This window comes from Colletotrichum fructicola, assembly GCF_000319635.2.
Source record: "Colletotrichum fructicola Nara gc5 chromosome Unknown KSG_Nara_v1_contig01, whole genome shotgun sequence".
Taxonomy (NCBI): Eukaryota; Fungi; Ascomycota; class Sordariomycetes; order Glomerellales; family Glomerellaceae; genus Colletotrichum; species Colletotrichum fructicola.
Window position 1 is genome coordinate 7889828 of NW_027094051.1, and position 17998 is coordinate 7907825.

Here is a 17998-nt window from a genome sequence, read left to right on the forward strand (position 1 = left end):
CCTTCTGACACAAGCCGCAGTCGAGGCAGAACGTTGAAGACATCAATAGGCTCACTCAGCTCTCGTGGCCTTTCATGTCTCGAAGGGTGATGTGCACAAGTCTCGGTTCCGTTCTATCTGCATGAACGTTGCTGGAGGGCGAAACTTATCTGACCAGGATTCCATTTTCACCTGCAGGTACAGCTAGTGTCCTCCTATCGTGAATTATAACAACAGCTCGCTCATTGGAATTATCTACAACCATCACCCAGTCATCGCCCGTAGAATACTATGTACCGTAATCCTACATCCAAGACCCGAGTCATAACATCGTTAATCATACACCTACTACCCCTAATTCTGGGTATTCAACCCCAGCATGACCAGGTTCGACACGACCATCACCGTAATCACCAACCAAATCACAACCGCAACGACGCTGACGTACCACGAGTTCGCCATCTTCACGCCCACGGTGCTGAACCTCCGCGCCGGCACGACGCCGGTGTCGCTGCCGTAGCTCGCCGCGCCGGGGACGACCGTCATGTACTTGTTGAAGCTCGTAAAGTATATCAGCGGCGCCGTGATGACGGGCAGCACCGTGCCGAGCACCACCTGCGTGCCGTTCAGCGCGTTGCTCAGCCCCTGCTGCCCGGCCAGGGCGCAGATCACGGCCGCGGGCGTGACGCTGATGACGCGCGTGACGAGGCGCCGCAGCCAGGGCTTCATGCGCCAGTTGAGCGCGCCCTCGCTGACGAGCTGGCCGGCGATGGTGCACACCAGGCCCGCCGAGACGCCCGAGAGCAGCAGCGCGAAGGCGAAGATGACGCCTGCGGCGGAGGAGATGCTGTTCGCGAGGAGGTCGTGCATGCCGAAGATGTCCGAGGCGAGGCTCGTCTGGCCCTGGTAGAGGGAGGCGCCGGCCACGATGAGGATGGCCGAGTTGACGAACAGGGCGAACGTGAAGAGCGAGAAGGTGATTTCGGCGATGGAGAACTTCATGCAGTGCTTGATCGCGGCCATGGAGGGGAAGTAGAAGACCTTTTGGACGCTGTCGACGGTCGTCATCGTGTCGGAGCGGGGGAGTTCCTGGAGGTTGCCTTCTTTCATGTCAAAGTCTTTGAGGCGGGACTGGACGACGCCGGAGCCTAGGTGTAAGCTGTGCGGCATGACTGTTGCACCGAGGATGCCGCAGGATTGATACAATCTGGCCGAGTTAGCAAAGGGAAAAGCGTAATATGTGTGATAGTTCTCACCCCTGAGTCTGAATGATGGAGCCAGAAGGAAGGTAGCCGCGGAAGACCTGTCCGACGGTGGTGTTTTGGATGAGCGAGAGCTGAATGCAGAAGCAGACGACGACGCCTAGCACCAAGAAACAGACGCCAATCTCAAAGAGCCGCAGACCACGCATGGAGCCGTCTGGGCGGTAAAATATCACGATGAACACAACGTCTAGGAGTGTCAGGATAACGCAGGCGAGGAGCGGTAGCTTGGGGATGAGGAGATGTAATGCGGTGGCGGTACCGATGACCACCGCCATATCCGTCGCGATGATGCCAATCTCCGCGAGGGCGTAGACAATGATGTTCATCCATCTCGGGAGAAACACACGGCTAGCGGTGGCCAAGTCAAGACCGGTGATGGTGCCGAGTTTGATGGCGAGACTCTGGAGAAAGATGGCAATAAGGTTGCTCACGAGGACGATGAACAAGAGATCAAAGTGGTAGGATGCTCCGGCTGAGATGTCGGTCGCGTAGTTTCCGGGATCAACTGCAGATTGTAAGCTTGGCTGCGTTCCGTGATTCTTTCAAGTAACATACTGTATGTGACGGCAATCATGAACCCTGGCCCAACGAACTTGCCAAACACGACGAGGTCACTCCATCTTCGATTGAACCAACCCGGCCTCTTCTTATTGTAGGAGTGGCTTGGCAAAGGAAGCGTGGGGCCCGACAGGAGGGCCACTGGCTCAAAGTCTATCCTCGACTCCTTCCCTAATGGCGTGTCGAGCTTGAACGTGCTCTCCGACGGCCCCGGTGTTGCGGGAATGGTATCGAGGCGGACAAAATCTGGCGGAATCTCTATCGTCAGCCGCCTCGAGCGGCAGCGGTCAGTGTGTGAACTCGAGCGGCGACGATCCGTATGTGACAGCCCATGCAGGGTCTGGTCGATTGTGTAGTCCGCTGTGAAGGGGTTCGCGCTGCTCCTGCGCGAGTTGCTCCCATGCTGGGGCTCTTCTAGCCAGGCGGGCGTCATCGTATTCCGGGCAGCAACGATATCAGACGTGCGGATTCTCGAAGCTGTCGAACATCAGTTCCGTCGAGAGGGCCCGAGGTGTTAATCCTGCAAGACTCACAGTCAACATGGGCGACAGCGAGCGTACGGCGTTAGATGCCCCTCGGCAACGTCAGGGAAGAGACAAAACGGAAAAAAGAAAGGGAGATAAAAGCCGGCCGATCCAGGCGGAAGGACTGGAGGCCAAGTAGTTTTGTCAGGTCAAGGACTCGCCGGCTGAAAGCATCACCTCAAACAACTCGACTTCCTTCACAACGGTAGGGCATGCCGAATGCGGCCGTTGCGAGAAACCGGCCTCCTCCGTTTGAGACATATCCCTCGTCATAGGCAAGCCGCGGTTGAAGCGTGTCCGGCCCAGTGGGACGCCCCGAAACAGGGCCATGGAATGATGGAGAGTGTGACTGGCTCTCCATGTTCAGACAATCAATCTCAAGGGTCCTTCTTGGCTAGAGTGAAGTCGGGCGAGACCGTGAGCGAGTTGCCTTCGAGAAAGACGGCCGCCCACTAGTGGCCAGGGCATGGCTTCTGGACCGGAAATGCCTGAGACCCGGCCGCCGGGTTCGGAATAGCGAACGCAGATGGCACATGCTAGAGGCAATCAGCATGGCAAAAAAACTGCAATTACGGCATGGCTTGCAAGATTCAGTATGAGAGTGGCTAGAGAGTGTGGTACGGGTTTGTGGCGTGAAGAAAGGCGCGCAGCCCTCTTTTTTGCCAAGTAATTTTGTATTTGCTGGATCGGCCTCTAGGTTCGGCCTGACTAGAAGCGAAGTTCTTCGTCCTTTTATGAACGCTATTCACCAGCCGCTCTCTGTTGAAGGCTGATCTCTTGTTCTTGGCGGGCCGTTTTTGGCTTGACTTGATTCCGGCCGGCACATTGGGACGGTCAGCAGCTCACCGGGCTGACCGGGCTCACCGGGACCCATCTCGTCTATGTTTTCCCCGGGCGGGCCCCTGTCTCCGTGTCTCCGTACACCCATGTCACTCCGGCCTGACGTTCGGCCCCGAACCAGAGCGACGGTGCAGATTTATGGGGGTTGCTGTTGAAGCTTTGCGGGCCTCTATTCACGCATTCACCTGATCTTCTTGGTCTCCTTTCCGGCGGCACGCTCGCGGTCTCTCTTGGCGTAGATGCCAGCCGTGAAGGGGTTTTCGTAGCTCAGGGCAATCTTGTAGACGATGAAGACCCACACGGTCAACAGGATGCCGGCGGGCTTGCCGTAGATGAGGGCGGCGCCGAGGAAGCTCATGGTGGAGCCGTTGTACATGGGAGCGTCGGTGATGTTGAACGGGAAGCCAGTCACAATGCTGTCCATCAGGATGCCAAAGTAGTCACCGAGGAACGTGCCGGTGATGCCCAGCTGCCACGTCGAGGAGAGAACGAGCACATTGCCGCACGCGACGAGGGCGTACCCGGCATAGGTCACTGCGTCGGACGCGAGCAACGGGTGTGAGGGCTGGAAGCGCAAGGCCCGCTCGTAGAGAAGATCACGGAAGATTCCGAGCGAAAAGATCGTGATTGCCAGACCATAGCATGCAATCTGGGAGCGTCCGCCAAAGAGCTTGGTCAGGAGCTTGTTGTTGTACTCTGGTTCGGTTAGATGGGGTCACTCGGAGGCGGAGCCGGCGCAACGAACCTTGTCTCGCGACGATGCTATGCACTTGTCAGCCAACAATTTTACGGCAGACCAAGGGACAGTCGACTTACTTCCAGAACAGAGGATTGAAGGCAATAGCAGCAGCAGAGACTATCCGGCGCGGTCAGCAGAGTCGACGAAGATGTGAGCTCCAGAGGCCCAAGCTCCACTGAGACGACATGACGTACTGAACAAGCTCTTCTGGTCAAAGTCGACCACCGCCTTAGGTTCAATGTCGACAGGCGCCATGGTTTAGGATCTGAATCGGGGGAAAACCTGGAGGTAAATGGCTGAACTGGTCAAATTCTGGCTGAGCAAAAATCGTGGGAAAAACCGTTGAGAACAGTTGTAGGTTCTGAGTGCGCATTTGCTTGTGACAGAGCTCAGCTCCACCAGTATTTATGTCGGCGGGGACACCTGGCCATAGCGTCGCATCATTACGCAGTAGTGAGTGCACAAGTGCATGGGGCTGCTTTTCTTCGCTGGGGTTTTGGGGGCCTTGGAGGCATGGGGTACGGCCAACCTCCCCTCCCCGCCGTAGCCGATACTTACCGGACGCTGTAAACGGGGGCAAGGCAGAACAGCTAGGCCCCAGTTGTTTCCCTCAAGGCAATGCACCCGAGCTCGCGGAGAAAAGAGGCCTGGGCGGAAATACCGAAAGGCCGGTAGAGGACACACATACAAAGTCTTCAAAGGCGAGCAAAGAAACAAATGTTGAGTCTAATATGACATGGCGCCGTCGCTAAATCGCAATGGGTATCAACCGCAACCTCAAAATATCCGACAGAGAACCACCCCGTCGGAGCAAGCCAACAACAATGCCTGGGCACAATTCACCTGCGATTCCTAGTCTTCTTGGCCACTGTGCCCGTGTCTTCCTCTTCGTCGTCCTGGCCCTTCTTGAGGTCTTCGGTCAAGCCCCATTCCTCCTTGTCGTACCAGTCCTCGCCGTCCGACATGTCCCTGTTCGGCCCGCTGTGCGCCTCCGCCTTGGACCATGCCAGCACCGTTTTGCGCAGGCGATTGGCCTTGAGAAGGCCTTCGTGAAGCTTTGTCGTTCCACGGCAGATTTCCTCCTGCTTCTGCACGTACAGCGCGAGCAACCGGCGGATATCCTCGGCTTCGGGGTCCGGTAGACCCACATCTCGGTCTGGACGGACGTTGGGAGGCGGCCGGAAGAATGGGTGAACAAAGGTTTCTTCCATCTGGTCTGACAATATTGACGGCGCAGTTGTGCCGTTGCGGCCGGCCTGAACTGTGCCGTGGGGAGATGGAGGAGCTGCGCTCGCGTGTCGCATCTCTACGTCGGTAGCCTTTTGCTTCTGCTTCTTGTCGACAGTGGCCTCCTCTCCCTCTTTTGTAGGGGTTGATGATTCCCCGTTGGTAGGCTTCGATGTGTCGCCCTCCGCTTTGGCACCATCCTTTGCGGATTTGTCCGGCAGTGGTTTGCGGCCTTCCGGCTTGTCTGACGCGGCGTCAGTCATTGTGACGTCCCCGTCCCCGCTGTCTTTGTCGCCCGAGGGCTCCCCATTTGTGCCGTTCGGCGCTTGTCCTGGGATCGCGTCGCCGTTCAGTGTCGCTGGTGAGACCTCTGACTTTTCGGGAAGGACTTTCATGCCGCGCAAATACTCGCGCTCCAGGTATTCGGACGAGTAGAGCTCCACATCGTCCGGCGCCACCATCATGCCACACGGCACCCAGGTGAAGTCGCCGCATAGTCTTGTGTAGAGGTGCTTGACCTTCCAAAGCGACCTGTTCTCCTTGCGCCGGACTTCGCAGCCCTGGTCGGTAATCTCGTTCAGGGTCTTGGCGGTGAATGGTTTCGAGAGGGTGGGATGGGTCGGGAGGTCGGTCGACGCGGTCAATGGGGCGAGAATCTCTGGGCAGGGTCAGTGGAGTCTCTACGGTGTCGACAGAGCATACTAACGTTCGATGCGAATATTGGCATAGGGGTCGAGTTCTGTGGCGGAAGCGACAGCTTCTTGAATGCGCTCCTCGTCATCGTCGCTGTCAATCTCGTAGCCCTCGTCGTCGACAATCGGGGGATTGCGACTGATTATTGTCCGCTGCTGCCCAGCGTAGTCGATCACCTGTGGTTGTCAGCACCGCTTCGCCCGCCCAAGGGGGGGCGCGACGCACCTCGCTGTAGACTTCGGGGCCAGTGGGAGGCACCAGCTGGCCTTGGTGAGAGAAGAGGGCTCGCTTCTTAAGCTTGTGGCCGCGGTTCCCGTAGTGGTCAATCTCGTCGTCAGAATCGGATTCTGGGGGCTAGTCGTCAGAACGTTACGTCGACAGTGAAGGGCGTCAGAGTGTGTTCGGTCGCGTACCGTAAGCTTTGCGTTTGAGGGCCTTTTTCATAGCGGCCACGGTCTCGGCGAAGAGGATCTGTTGTGTCGCCATTGCGCCGTTGTGCGTCTGCACCTGGTGATGAGCCCAGAGCGATCACGGAGGTCGGTCGGCAGCGAAGACGAGAGGGCCCGTCTTTGGAGAGGGTTCTGGAGTGATGAGAGTAAAATACTCAGTAGAATGCGGTCGGGATGCGATTCGGATCGGAGGACGGTCGAAAGGGAGGCATTTACGTGCTTGAACAACGTGGTGGTGTGGTGTGGGAGAGGTGTAGGACGAGTAGCCCTCAATTTCTGCGCGCAGTCTCTGTGACGAGGCGGGAGGAGAACCACGCGGGCGGCAAGGCTGGCCGTCTGCGCTGCGAGAACCAGTTTCCCATTCCTTCAGGGCACTCTGGGCCCATACACCATGACCGCATCTGGGGCAGTGGCCAATCAGCGACCTCGCTGTCGGCACCCATTTTTCCCGATCCCGAGGTGGTGTGGCCCGGTTGGCACCCGCCTGGGCTCAGCGCTCTCCCAGGGGTCCCGCCTGCTGTGAAGTCACCGGGCACGGTGGGCCGGGATCGCTGATTCTGGCTCTGGCGCTGGAATGGAGCTGCGATACCTGTGACAGAGTACTTTACCTCCCGTGCCACCAGAAGAGGACCCATGCCGCGATTCGCAACTGAACGGGGAAGCTTTCTTTTGCGCCCAACCTGCTGCTTTGTCTTGTTCGTCCACTCCCAACGTCCAAATCTCGGCCCAGCGACAATGCTCCCTTGAGTCTGTCACTGTACATCCCGCACCGAGGCACCATCGAGAGCTACTGCTGACCCGCGCCAGAGCTTCCGCGACGATCTCCAAGTACCCCTCGATATCCATATCTCGACTGCCCCCTCCTATGAAGACATAGGACCACCAGGAAAATGGACGGATATCCGGTTGGAAGCCTGGACCATAACATCCCACACATTGTTCTCGCCGGCCTGACCTCGGCCCCGGCCAAAGAACTACCACTGAGCGCCGAGCTCCGCGACCAGGCGATTTTGCTGCGATCTGAGCTGCCGAGCCTCGAGACCCCAGATGCCGAATCACTGAGGGACTACATTGTGCGCCAGGACGGGAGGAACCAGCCATGGAACGGCAGAGACAGCGGGAAGCCGTACAAGCTTCGGGTCACCGTCGCTGGTCGGGTACGGCTTACACCGTTCAAATGTGTCCTCTAGACTAACCCTGGGCAGTCCTTCGTCCTTCCTCCACGCCGAGCGAGGCTTCCTGAGGGTATCGAGGCACCCGAGGGCGTTCCCGTCTTGCACTCGCCCTTCTCGCCCCTGACTCCGGTCTCGCCTTTGTACCCAGACGGACTTATGAACACCGAATGGTTGCAGAAGCACGAGGACATGGTGCCCAGTGTCTACGTTTCTTTCTACACCCTCACTTCTGACCCGACGCTTGCGACACTCCACGATAACCAACTAAAGACCGACATCAACAACTTGAAGGCCGCCCTTGGTAAGTCAGGCTATAGGACGCGCCTCGCCGTCGTGCTTCTGTCCGACGGCACGGCCTCTTCTTCCATGGTAGACCTCGTTCAAGACCGGCTGGACAACATTCGGAAGGGTGTCGCATTGGATACAAAGACGTTTTTCTATCTATCACCAGGCGACCTGTCCATCGATCTTGAGCACACGGCGGATTCCATGCTAGCCGCAGTGTTTCTGCAAGCCCTAGAATACTACAGAGACCTTGGCCGTCACGCGCGGAAGAAGCGCGGTCGTGGAATAGCGCCGCAGCCCACGGTGCCCCCTACGAGCACCTCGCAAACACTCTCAGTCCAGGACTGGAACGTGAGGTATGATTTCAAGACGGGCATTTTCGCAGAGTTCCGCCAAGAGATGGATGCGGCCCTGCGCTCGTACGATCAAGCCTATGAGGAGCTCTTGAGCCAGGACGTGATGGATATCATTCCAAGTTGGAGCCCACGCTGGAACGAAGCTCGCATGCTCGCTGACACCATTGCGATACGCGGCATACGCTGTGTGCTCTGGGGCGCACAAACCACGTCTGCTGTGCGGCGATGGCAAATGCACCGTGATAGGATAGCCGACTTTGTAGATCGCCGAGGGCGCGGGACAAACAACTACGGCTGGGAGGCATGGGAGTCGAGGTGGGCTGTTGTCATGGCAAACCTAATCGAAAGGGTAGATGTGCGCAGTCTCGCGCCGTCTACAAAGACCCTGTATCTCCAACCGGAAAAGGCCGCCGCGGTGGACAAGCTTCAACCGTGGGATATGCTGCATCATACGGGATATTGGTACCGCACTGCTGCAGAGCATCTCACTGCTCGACGTCGCCTGGCTCGCTCGATCCCTGAATCGGATCGCCGCTCACCAGACACCACTCCAGCATCAGCAGTTGCTAGCAAAGCCTTTACTTACGACACGTACATGTGTCCTGATCCCCATGAAGAGTTTCCCCTCCAAGGGATGGGTGTAAACCACTCCCAGCTCATCATTGATCTTTTGATGGCGGCAAGGTCTCAGTTCCAGGCAAGGAGGCAGCACCGGATATCGGCAGAGCTGTCGCTGGAGTGTGCAAAGGAGATGGTGAACCTCAAGGCGTGGAAAGACATTGTCACAATACTCAGACCGCTATGGGAAGACATGTCGTTCCGGGAAGAGGGCTGGACGAACATCGCAGAGGATCTCAGCTGGGTGCTTCGGGCTGCCGCTGCGCACACTGGGAATGCAGAGCTCGTGGTTGCCATTGACTGGGAGCTGATGAACAAGAGTAAGTTGCTCAATTATGTCGGCCTTCTCGATCTGACTCGTCGCAGGATTTACGCGGCGCCCCAAGTGGCATTACGACATTTCGAGATCGCTGGAGGGTTTGTCCATTGAGTCAAAGCCCACGGTGACAATCAACGACGACATATCATCCTTCATCTCCGCGTCGTTCATCTTCAAGGGCGAGGACGGCAAGGCCGGCGAGACTTGTCAAGCTCAACTGGCAATCAAGTCGGATGCCTTCTCAGATGCAGCGCCCATCACTCTGAAAGGGCTGCGAGTCGACTTTGAGGGCAGCCTGAAAACCATCACTCTAGACCACGCAGCTGAGTCCGACGCGACTACAGCGAAGGGCGCCGTTTCCTTGTCGAATGTTCCATTGAAAGAAACCGCTCGCGCTGGAGAAGACGAAGAGGGGGCATCAGTTCTCAGCGGATCTGCCAATCTTACCATCGTGCCTGGCTCTACCAACGTCTATGAAATGGCAATCCCACTGCGAGAACCCGGTGAGGCTCGAGCTGATTCCGTTACTTTACTCCTGGAAACGGACGCGTTCCGCCTAGACTACACTGTCGATTTCCGAGATCTCGGCGCAGCGGACTTTTGGTTCAGCCCGTCTCTCGCGAGGAGAAGAATTGTACGCCAGAGCGCGCACATCATTCAAGTACAACCCCGACCACCAAAAATGGAAATCAAGCTCGCGAAACCATTGGACCAGTTCTACGCAAACGAGCCGATGGAGCTTCTCCTCGACGTCTTCAACGCTGAAGACGAGGAGGCTGTTGCTAAGCTCGAGGTCCATGTTTTTGGCGAGCAGATCCCGGCCTTCCGAGTCCAGGCCGCCGACCAAGACGAACACATGGCGGAAGCTGGTCAAGAAGAAGCCAAACTTACGGGTCTGCCGCTCGGCACGCTGGGAATATCGCAACCAACTCGTGTCAAGGTCTCGCTCGATCCCATACAGCTGACAACGTCGTATGACGTGACCCTCAGAGTCTTTTACCATCTCATTTCCGATCCGGCAACACTGGTTATGCAAATCCTGCCTGTCCAACTGAACGTGGTCAACCCTTTTGAAGCAAACTACGACCTCATTCCCCGCCTCCACCCCGACCCCTGGCCCTCCCTCTTCGACCACGAAGGCGTTCAGGATCCAAACATTACTGACGACGCCGCAATCCAGCCCCGAGGCCTGGCCCAAAAGTGGTGCCTGATGTGCCACTTTGCATCTTTTGCCTCCGAAGACCTCGAAATCATCAGCATGGACGCGGAGGTTCTCTCTTGCCAGAATAATGCCCGCTGCACAACAGTTTCCCGCCCAGAGATAGCCGCAGATGGTCTCCGCATAGCACCAAAGCAAATGCAAGAGGCACAGTTCAATCTGGTGACTCATAAGTACAGCCTCGACGACCGGGGGCCGGCCTCGCTAGACCTCGCGTTTGTTCTCAAATGGCGCCGCACATCATCGACTTCGTCGACCGTCAACACCACGACGATGCTCGTCCCGCGGTACATCGTCCTCGGCACCGAACCGCGCGTGCTGGCTTCGTACACCCTCGCCAACCCGGCAACGGGACTCGTCAACCTCAACGTCACCATCGAGAACGCCTCCAGCCACTTCCTCACGTTTGGCCTGAGCATGGAGCCGAGCGACGAGTTCGCCTTCTCCGGCGCCAAGCAGACCACAATGCACGTTCTCCCCGTGTCGCGACGATCGGCGACATACCGCCTCCTGCCGCTCGTCAGAGGCGCCTTCATCCGGCCAAGCCTGGTCGTCAGGGACAAGTACTTCCAAAAGGTTCTCAGAATCATACCCACCGAGGGCATGAAGATCGACAAGGACGGCCTCCTGGTATGGATCCCGCCGGAAGAGGAGGAAGAAAAAGACAGCTAGTCACACGCTTGTATACATACTCTACATCTAAAGAACTCTAAAAAACCGCTCATCTATCGTGACCATTTACATCTTCGCCTTGGGAGGCCGTTCGGGCCGTCCAATCCTCTTCATCCACTCATCCGTGAGAGTGGTCTTCTCCTTTACGCTCAGCGCTGCCCACCTCTCATATTCGTCCTGTTCCCTCCTCCACTCTCCCAGCCCCTTGACGATCCACTCCGCCGTCAACTTGGCACTCGTCCCCGGGATCTCCATGGGAAACAGGTGTCCCGCCTCGGGCAGCGTGACCTCCCTCACCCGCCCTCTCTCCACGCCTCCGCTCCCGCCCGGCCCCGTGCCCGTCAGCCTCATCTTCTCCTCCCTCAGCTCGGGCGTCGACAAATCGCTCGTCCCTCCGAAGACGTACATCGTCCCCGGCCGCAGGTGAGGCAGCCTCGCAAGCGTGCTCGCGCCCTCGGAGCGGTACACGGGGAAGGTGTAGTACCGCTCGTTCAGCGAAGGGTCCAGGTCGGGCACCAGGTCCGGCTTGACGATCGTCTGCCCCTTGTCGTCGTAGGCGTCCCAGCTGGGCCGAAAATACGTAAACACCTCCTGGTGCTTCGTCGTGGCCAGCGTCACCCCCTGGCCCTCGGGGTACAGCTGCGTCGGCACGTCCCGCAGCCCGTGGCGGACCCAGCTCTCAAAGACTCGCTCGTCCCAGGCCTTGTAAAAGGGGCTCCGCAGGAAGGCCTTCTTCGCCTCGTCCCGGGATGGCCAGACGTCGCGCCGCGAGGCGGACGCAGCCGCCGGGCTCGCGCCGATGGTGCCCTTTGCGTTAGAGGACCACTTTGAGATGACGGGGTCGAGGAGCACGACGGCGGAGAAGAGGCGCGGGTTGATGAGGGCGACGTTGACGATGGCGTTGCCGCCGAAGGAGTGGCCGACGCCGACGAGGGGCCGCGGGGGCCGCAGGGTGTTGACGACGTGCACGAGGTCGCGCGGGTGGTCGAACCAGCCGGGGTCGTTGCCGAGCTTGCCCTCGTTGAGGACGGAGGAGGCGCCCTGCCACGCGGCGTCGGCGATGATGATTGAGCGGATGCGGAAGTTTGACTTTTTGGACTCGGCGTGGAGGTCTTCCCAGAGAGCCTCATAGAGTTCCTGGGTGCGGTGTCAGCGGTGGATTGATCTCATTTAAATCAAGGAAGTCATGAGATGTGTAGATTTGTGTAGGCTGCTTTTGAATGTTGAGACGATGAAATGAGATTTGGATAAGAGCTACCTTGGGAAACCCATTGGCGTGCGCGCCGATGATGGTCACATCCCCAGGCTGCGGGTTCGGGTTATCCTTGGGGATGTACTCCTTCACGGCCAGCTTGAGCACATCGTCTTGTGAGTTTGCGAGGGCGCGTGGGAATTCGCGAATGTGTGAGGCGTCGAGGACGTGTTCCTTGATGTGGAAGACGGACGAGGGTGACATTGTGGCTTCCGGGCGCCACCAAAACTCTGGCTAGTTCAACCTTTACGCGTGGCCGAAGCGTGGCACTGAGATGCAGTAATCGTCTGATGATTGAGATTGATGAGAAAACACCAAAAAGTTCTCCAAGTAGCGTTCGTTGGAGGTGATTCGGAGTTGAAGTTGCGACATTAGACCGAGGGCCCCGGCAACATTGGGACGTCTGGGGAATTCTGGGGGTTCTGTGGAGCAAGATGCCGAGGTACCTGCGCCGGCATCCCAGCCTACTGTACAGCCCGGGGACAGCTCAAAACACTAATAGAGTAGCCACTCTGCATCTCCCCGAGACAGGAGCGCGGCGGCGGCAGTTATCGTCGGTAAAACCAAATGAAACCGGCAACCGTCGCGCTTCTTTCCTTTTTGCCTGCCTGTATCGCCGTTGGACAGGAACACAGGGAAGGGAGGGCGTGTGAATGAATCGAGTTCCCGAGCACGGCTGGCGTAACCTAGCTGTCAATCCTGCGCCTGGCGTGGCACGCTCTCCTTTTTCATCTGTTCTTCAGGGTAAGACGGCGGGTGGTCGAAGGGGTTGATGTGAACCTCTGTGTGACTGCCCCTTGAACGCTGCTGCCGCTACAGTCAACGCCCAGATTCATAATCTACCCCGCGATCCATGGCAGTGCATGCCCCCCACTCATTCTGCACCTCCACACACATTCCCCCCAGCAGCAAACACCCACATTTCAACCCCGGAAGCAGACGGCATCCCTCCCCGGCCCTGCATGCCCCGGATCCTCATCTTCGCCGGCGCCCCGGAGGCAGACTGGTCCGCCACCTCCCCACCCGCTCCGGCATCCACCTCCACCCCGCCCGGCCCGGCCTGGCGCTCCCTCGCCCTCCAACGCGCGCCCCTCGTGACGGGCTACTCCCAGCACCACGGCCTGCCCTCCGCCTTCCGGCCCCCAGCGCACTTCTTCAGTCTCTCCGTAGACGCCACCGCCGCCGAGTCGCAGTCCGTCTCCGCCTCCCAGGAGCTGCTGTCGCAGTTCTACGACCACTCGCTGGCCCTGCACCATGACGTCCCCTCCTCCCAGCTGCCGCTGCCCACGCAATCTCAGTCCCAGTCACAGTCGCAGTCCTTCGAGACGACAGTCACAGACTCCGCGGACTCCTTCGACGACACCACCACAAGCATCCGCCCGCCGGTGACGACATCCCACCACCTCTCCGACCTGGAAGACATCCCCGAGGCGCCCGCCCTGCTCCGCCTCGCCCCGCAGACCGTGACCGTCAACTTCATCGCCGGGGTCATCTCCGTCTCGCCGTCCCGCGCCATCACCACGCGCTGGGGCACCGAGCTGGCCCTCGTTGAGGTCCTCCTCGGCGACGAGACCCGCGCCGGCTTCGGCGTGACCTTCTGGCTGGCCCCCGCGGCGAAGAGCGCGCCCGGGACGACGCTGCCGTCGGAGCTGCGGAGGCAGGACGTGGTGCTGATGCAGAATGTCGCGCTGCATGTGTTCCGGGGCAAGGTCTACGGCCAGAGTCTCCGGAAGGGACTGACGCGGACCACGGTGCTCTACCGGAGGAGGATGGGGGAGGGCGACGAGGGCGGGTACTACAGACGCAAGGATCTGGAGAGCCAAGGGGAGGGGAGGGCGCATCCGCAGCTGGTTAAGACGAGGAGGGTGTGGGAGTGGGTGCTAAGCTTTGTGGGTGGTGAGGCGAGGACAGAAAGCAAGGGGAAGGGCACGAAGAGAGGATGGGATTTGCCGCCTGATGATACCCAATGAGACTGATTAGTAGCAAAGTTTGGATAGAGGGTTTTCTTGGATACATAAATCATTAATCGACTCTATGTGTAACATAGTCGTTATTACAATCTCTAGCCTAGGTAGAGTGAGGTCTAGCCCGGGTATCCTCTAAAAAACAACAAGTATCGTACAGTGATGTTATCCATCTAAACAGCAGCAACCGCGGGCCCCTTGCCCTCCTTCTTGACACTCTTCCACTGCAGACCCAAGCACGCAACAAAAGCGGCCGCAGCACATGCAACGGTGACGTAGTACGTGTGTCTCAAACCAACCATGTACGACTCCAAAACCGCGTCAATTGCGTCCTGACGCCCCATCTGAGTCAAGATGCTGCGGACTTGGTCGGCGCCGGCGTTGATGAAGATGGACGGGTCGAGGTCGGGGACGCGGGTGGCGACCCCGTTGACAAGACCGGTCTGGAACAGACTCTGGGCGACGGCGATCATGATGGCGCCGCCAAACGACTGGAAGAACTGGACGACGGCCGTCGCGACGGGGACCTCTTCGAGAGGGAGCACGGTCTGGACCACGAGGACGCCGATCTGGAAGCCTGCGCCGATGCCGAGGCCCGCGAGGACCTGGTAGCCGAACCACTCGCGCATGGGGGTGTCGAGATCGAAGGTCGTGATCAGACCGGAGCCGACGGTGAAGAGCACGAGCGAGGGCAGGATGATGGCGCTGTAGTAGCCGATGACGGAGATGAGCGCGCCGCTGGCCATACTGGCGACGACGGTCGCCAGCAGGAGGGGCAGGATCTTGATGCCGGCCTGGACGGCGCTAACGCCCTGGATTGCCTGGAAGTAGAGAGCTGCATTTGTTAGTTGTTGAAGCGGACAGGCCGTGGACAAAACTTACATAGGTAGTAGATGAGGGGGAAGAAGGCGGCGCCGAAGAAGCAGGCGAATAGCATGGCGCAGACAACGTTGCGGTTCTTGAAGAGGTAGGGGGGAAGCGTGCCCTTGTCTCCCTGCCACAGCTGGATTCCGATGAAGATGATGATCATGAGACCGAATCCGACAAAGAGGCCGATGATTTTGGCGCTCTTCCAGGGGTACTCGGCACCTCCCCACTGCAGAGCAAGGAGCAGGCACACGATCGCCGGGATAAAGATGGCCGTGCCGATGAGGTCGAGCTGCATGAGGCGCTGGACGAGCGTCTTTCCCTCGGGGTTGTTCTTGCGGCTCAAGTGAAGCAAGAAGAAGACGAAGACCATGGCGATGCCGCCAATGGGGAGGTTGATGTAGAAGCCTGCGTTGATGGTCAGTACACGCTCTCTAGAAAGCAATCGGCAGGAAATGAGACTTACACCACCGCCAAGTCGCCTTCTCTGTGAATACGCCTCCAAGCAATGGTCCAGCGACCGACGCAATACCCCACATGCCGCCAATCAAACCAAAGGCAAGAGGTCGCTTCTCCAGAGGCATCGTGTAGCTGAGGATGACAATGGAACCCGAGAACAAGCCGGCCGTGCCAATGCCGGCGACGGCGCGCCCAATAATGAAGGCGGTCGAATTCGGTGCGAGGGCGCAGACCAGGGAACCAATCTCGAACACGGCGATGGCGGCGATGTAGATGTACTTGACGCTGAACAGCTTATAGACGGTGCCGTACATTGGCTGGAGGGCGGTGGTGGTCAGCAGGTAAGCCGAGCCGTACCAGCCAATGTCCTTGACGCTGCCATATTCCGAGGTGATGGCGCCGAGAGCTGGGGCGATGATGGTCTGGTCGAGGGCGACGAGGAAGACGGCGAGGCAGAGGGCGATGATGATGAGAATGAGCTTCAGGCCGTGTGGGTACTCGACCTCATCCTCGCTGGACTGGTGGGTTGAGGGTGCCTTTGTATCGGCAGCGTTGAGGTCATGGGCAGGCTTCTCGGTGAGGATCGAGGGGTCGGCAGAGGTGGTCTCGCCGAGTTTGTCGTCGCGATGCTTCGTATCCATGTTGGCGAAGCTTCCCAGTAGCGATAGAAGGTGGGAAGGAAGCTGTCTCTGAGGAAAGGGTGTGAAGGTCAAAGGGGGGGGGATCACTTATAAGTCGAGACAAGGTTGAAAGGACCTTGGTGGGATCTACCTTTTCGGCGTGCAAAAGGAAAGATCAACCCTGAAAGATGATACAGCAAGAACGGACGAAAGCAAAAAAGAATGACGGCGGGAAGCGGACGTACTTAACGACCTCGGGCGGTCCCCTACATTGCATCTCAGATCGTGAAATTTCCCAAGTGCAACATCCCATCGGGTAGCAGCGCGGACCAGCACCGACCATGACCAGGCCCCATCTCGATCTGGACGTGTTTGCAAGCCACAGGGATGGTGGGGGATGGTCCAGGCTGCCGACTCACAAAGCACGAGTACATGAAGCCAAGGGCCAACTAGCCCATTAGCATGAGCTTGTCTGCGTTTGGGTGGGTGGAAAGTGCCAAAGGGCGGACGAGGGTACGGACAAAAATTGAGGGCCACGCAGGGGTCGGGGTCAGTATCGGATGGAAAAGAAAAATCTGCCCGATTGTCCAGATGGATGATGATGACTACATGGCCGTCGCCGCAGTTACGATCATATTCTTTTACGTGCCAGTGGGATGCTCCAGCTGCAACAACGTGGGCCGGGGCATGTCTGAGTAGTCCGGGGGCCCATGGATCACACGAAAGAAGATTTACGAGTGCTGCAGCGGGGGGGAATTCATCATACGGAGTAGAGCGAGTGAGTCTTCGGGAGTTCCAGCCATGTGGTAGTGGGCCGGTAGCGAGGCAAGTCAGACCGCAGGGAAAGGAGCAAGCAATGGCGGCGGAAAAGCCTAGATGTCGGTCGGGCCCTCTCGGAGGTCGGCGTGTAAACATGTCCGACTGACACGGCGCCGTCCCCGGTGATTGGTCGCTTCCATCGCCCTTCGGCCCTCGCACCGCACCTGGTCATTCCACTTTGGGATTTACGACGTCAAGACGCCAAATTGACCAATCCTTCTTTTTTTCAGCTGGGGGAGCACCAAAGGGACTTTGGGGTCCTAGCGGCGGCACCGCAAGCACCTGCTGTGGCTTGCCCATCAAAAGATCTCTTTGGTGCAGAACCCCGTCGTGACTCATCGGTGGCCCGATGTACTGCCATCGTTCATGTTTGCGGTGCTGAAACCTATCCGACTGAGACGTCCGTGTTTAGTCATGGTGGCTTGACCGGCCCTCGTCGGACGGCGATGAACGTGTTGCACCGTAGACCGAGGACTCGAATCCCCATTCCACGTCCTTGGATTTGCATCGTGTCACAAACGTGCGCGTCATATAACGCGGATCGACACGTTGCTGACGCCCAGTCTACGTCTTCCTACTCTATGCTCACGCATCTGTGGCCGCATGCCTCATCGGTGAGATGAGGCTGCGAGAACACCACCACCACCAAACAACTCAGGAGAACAGCCTACGATGGCTGCAGGGCCTGCGCAACGTCCGCGTCAACCTTTTTGTCACGCCCTCCCATGCTCGGGACGTTTCTCCAACAGCGGCACTTACACGCGACGTGGCTGACAAAGATTGTCTTGCTCCCATGGCAGCCAGCATCTTAAGCTTATTCACATGGCCATGATGTGTGTGCAAGCAGGATCATAAGACAAGGTTGATCCCGCCGCCATCCATCAACTTGGGGAAACACACCTGACCTTCTGACAAGTTCCGCAGAGGCTAGACTGCGAGTCTGGCGTCCGAGCCAGAGGCTAGAAGTCAGGAAAAGGTTCCCTCACCATCCACTTGAAACGGCCCCCGATGGAACGCGACGGCCTGGGATCGACTGATGGACGGGCTTGTTGCCTTTAAGCATTTCGGAGATGGAGAGCCTTACTGTAAAAGAACGTGA

The 17998-nt window shown here is 58.3% G+C and overlaps 7 protein-coding genes across 7 annotated transcripts; 2 read left to right on the forward strand and 5 right to left on the reverse strand.

The window, feature by feature from the left end:
• Positions 1-333: 333 nt before the first annotated feature.
• Positions 334-2344, reverse strand: SMF1-0 (Manganese transporter SMF1; the record flags this gene model as incomplete). The annotated part of the gene is made up of 5 exons (XM_032035217.2): positions 334-1186; positions 1236-1749; positions 1800-2216; positions 2264-2279; positions 2336-2344. The coding sequence occupies 5 exons, from the start codon at positions 2342-2344 to the stop codon at positions 334-336; spliced, it is 1809 nt and encodes a 602-aa protein (XP_031885652.2).
• Positions 2345-3347: 1003 nt separating this feature from the next.
• On the reverse strand, positions 3348-4160 carry chol-2 (Phosphatidyl-N-methylethanolamine N-methyltransferase; the record flags this gene model as incomplete). Its single annotated transcript, XM_032035218.1, has 4 exons — positions 3348-3862; positions 3912-3928; positions 3983-4022; positions 4100-4160. 4 exons carry the CDS (start codon positions 4158-4160, stop codon positions 3348-3350), a joined length of 633 nt encoding a protein of 210 aa, XP_031885655.1.
• Positions 4161-4744: 584 nt separating this feature from the next.
• On the reverse strand, positions 4745-6311 carry CGGC5_v002245 (uncharacterized protein; the record flags this gene model as incomplete). The annotated part of the gene is made up of 4 exons (XM_032035219.1): positions 4745-5790; positions 5839-6001; positions 6051-6172; positions 6239-6311. The coding sequence occupies 4 exons, from the start codon at positions 6309-6311 to the stop codon at positions 4745-4747; spliced, it is 1404 nt and encodes a 467-aa protein (XP_031885654.1).
• An 853-nt stretch (positions 6312-7164) lies between these two features.
• TRAPPC11 (Trafficking protein particle complex subunit 11) lies at positions 7165-10918 on the forward strand (the record flags this gene model as incomplete). The annotated part of the gene is made up of 3 exons (XM_032035220.1): positions 7165-7431; positions 7480-9028; positions 9075-10918. The coding sequence occupies 3 exons, from the start codon at positions 7165-7167 to the stop codon at positions 10916-10918; spliced, it is 3660 nt and encodes a 1219-aa protein (XP_031885647.1).
• A 66-nt stretch (positions 10919-10984) lies between these two features.
• On the reverse strand, positions 10985-12374 carry mpaH (Abhydrolase domain-containing protein mpaH; the record flags this gene model as incomplete). Its single annotated transcript, XM_032035221.1, has 2 exons — positions 10985-12055; positions 12177-12374. 2 exons carry the CDS (start codon positions 12372-12374, stop codon positions 10985-10987), a joined length of 1269 nt encoding a protein of 422 aa, XP_031885646.1.
• Positions 12375-13132: 758 nt separating this feature from the next.
• CGGC5_v002248 (uncharacterized protein) lies at positions 13133-14140 on the forward strand (the record flags this gene model as incomplete). Its single annotated transcript, XM_032035223.1, has 1 exon — positions 13133-14140. One exon carries the CDS (start codon positions 13133-13135, stop codon positions 14138-14140), a length of 1008 nt encoding a protein of 335 aa, XP_031885825.1.
• A 167-nt stretch (positions 14141-14307) lies between these two features.
• On the reverse strand, positions 14308-16101 carry aflT-4 (Efflux pump aflT; the record flags this gene model as incomplete). The annotated part of the gene is made up of 3 exons (XM_032035224.1): positions 14308-14969; positions 15017-15409; positions 15468-16101. The coding sequence occupies 3 exons, from the start codon at positions 16099-16101 to the stop codon at positions 14308-14310; spliced, it is 1689 nt and encodes a 562-aa protein (XP_031885826.1).
• Positions 16102-17998: the final 1897 nt, after the last annotated feature.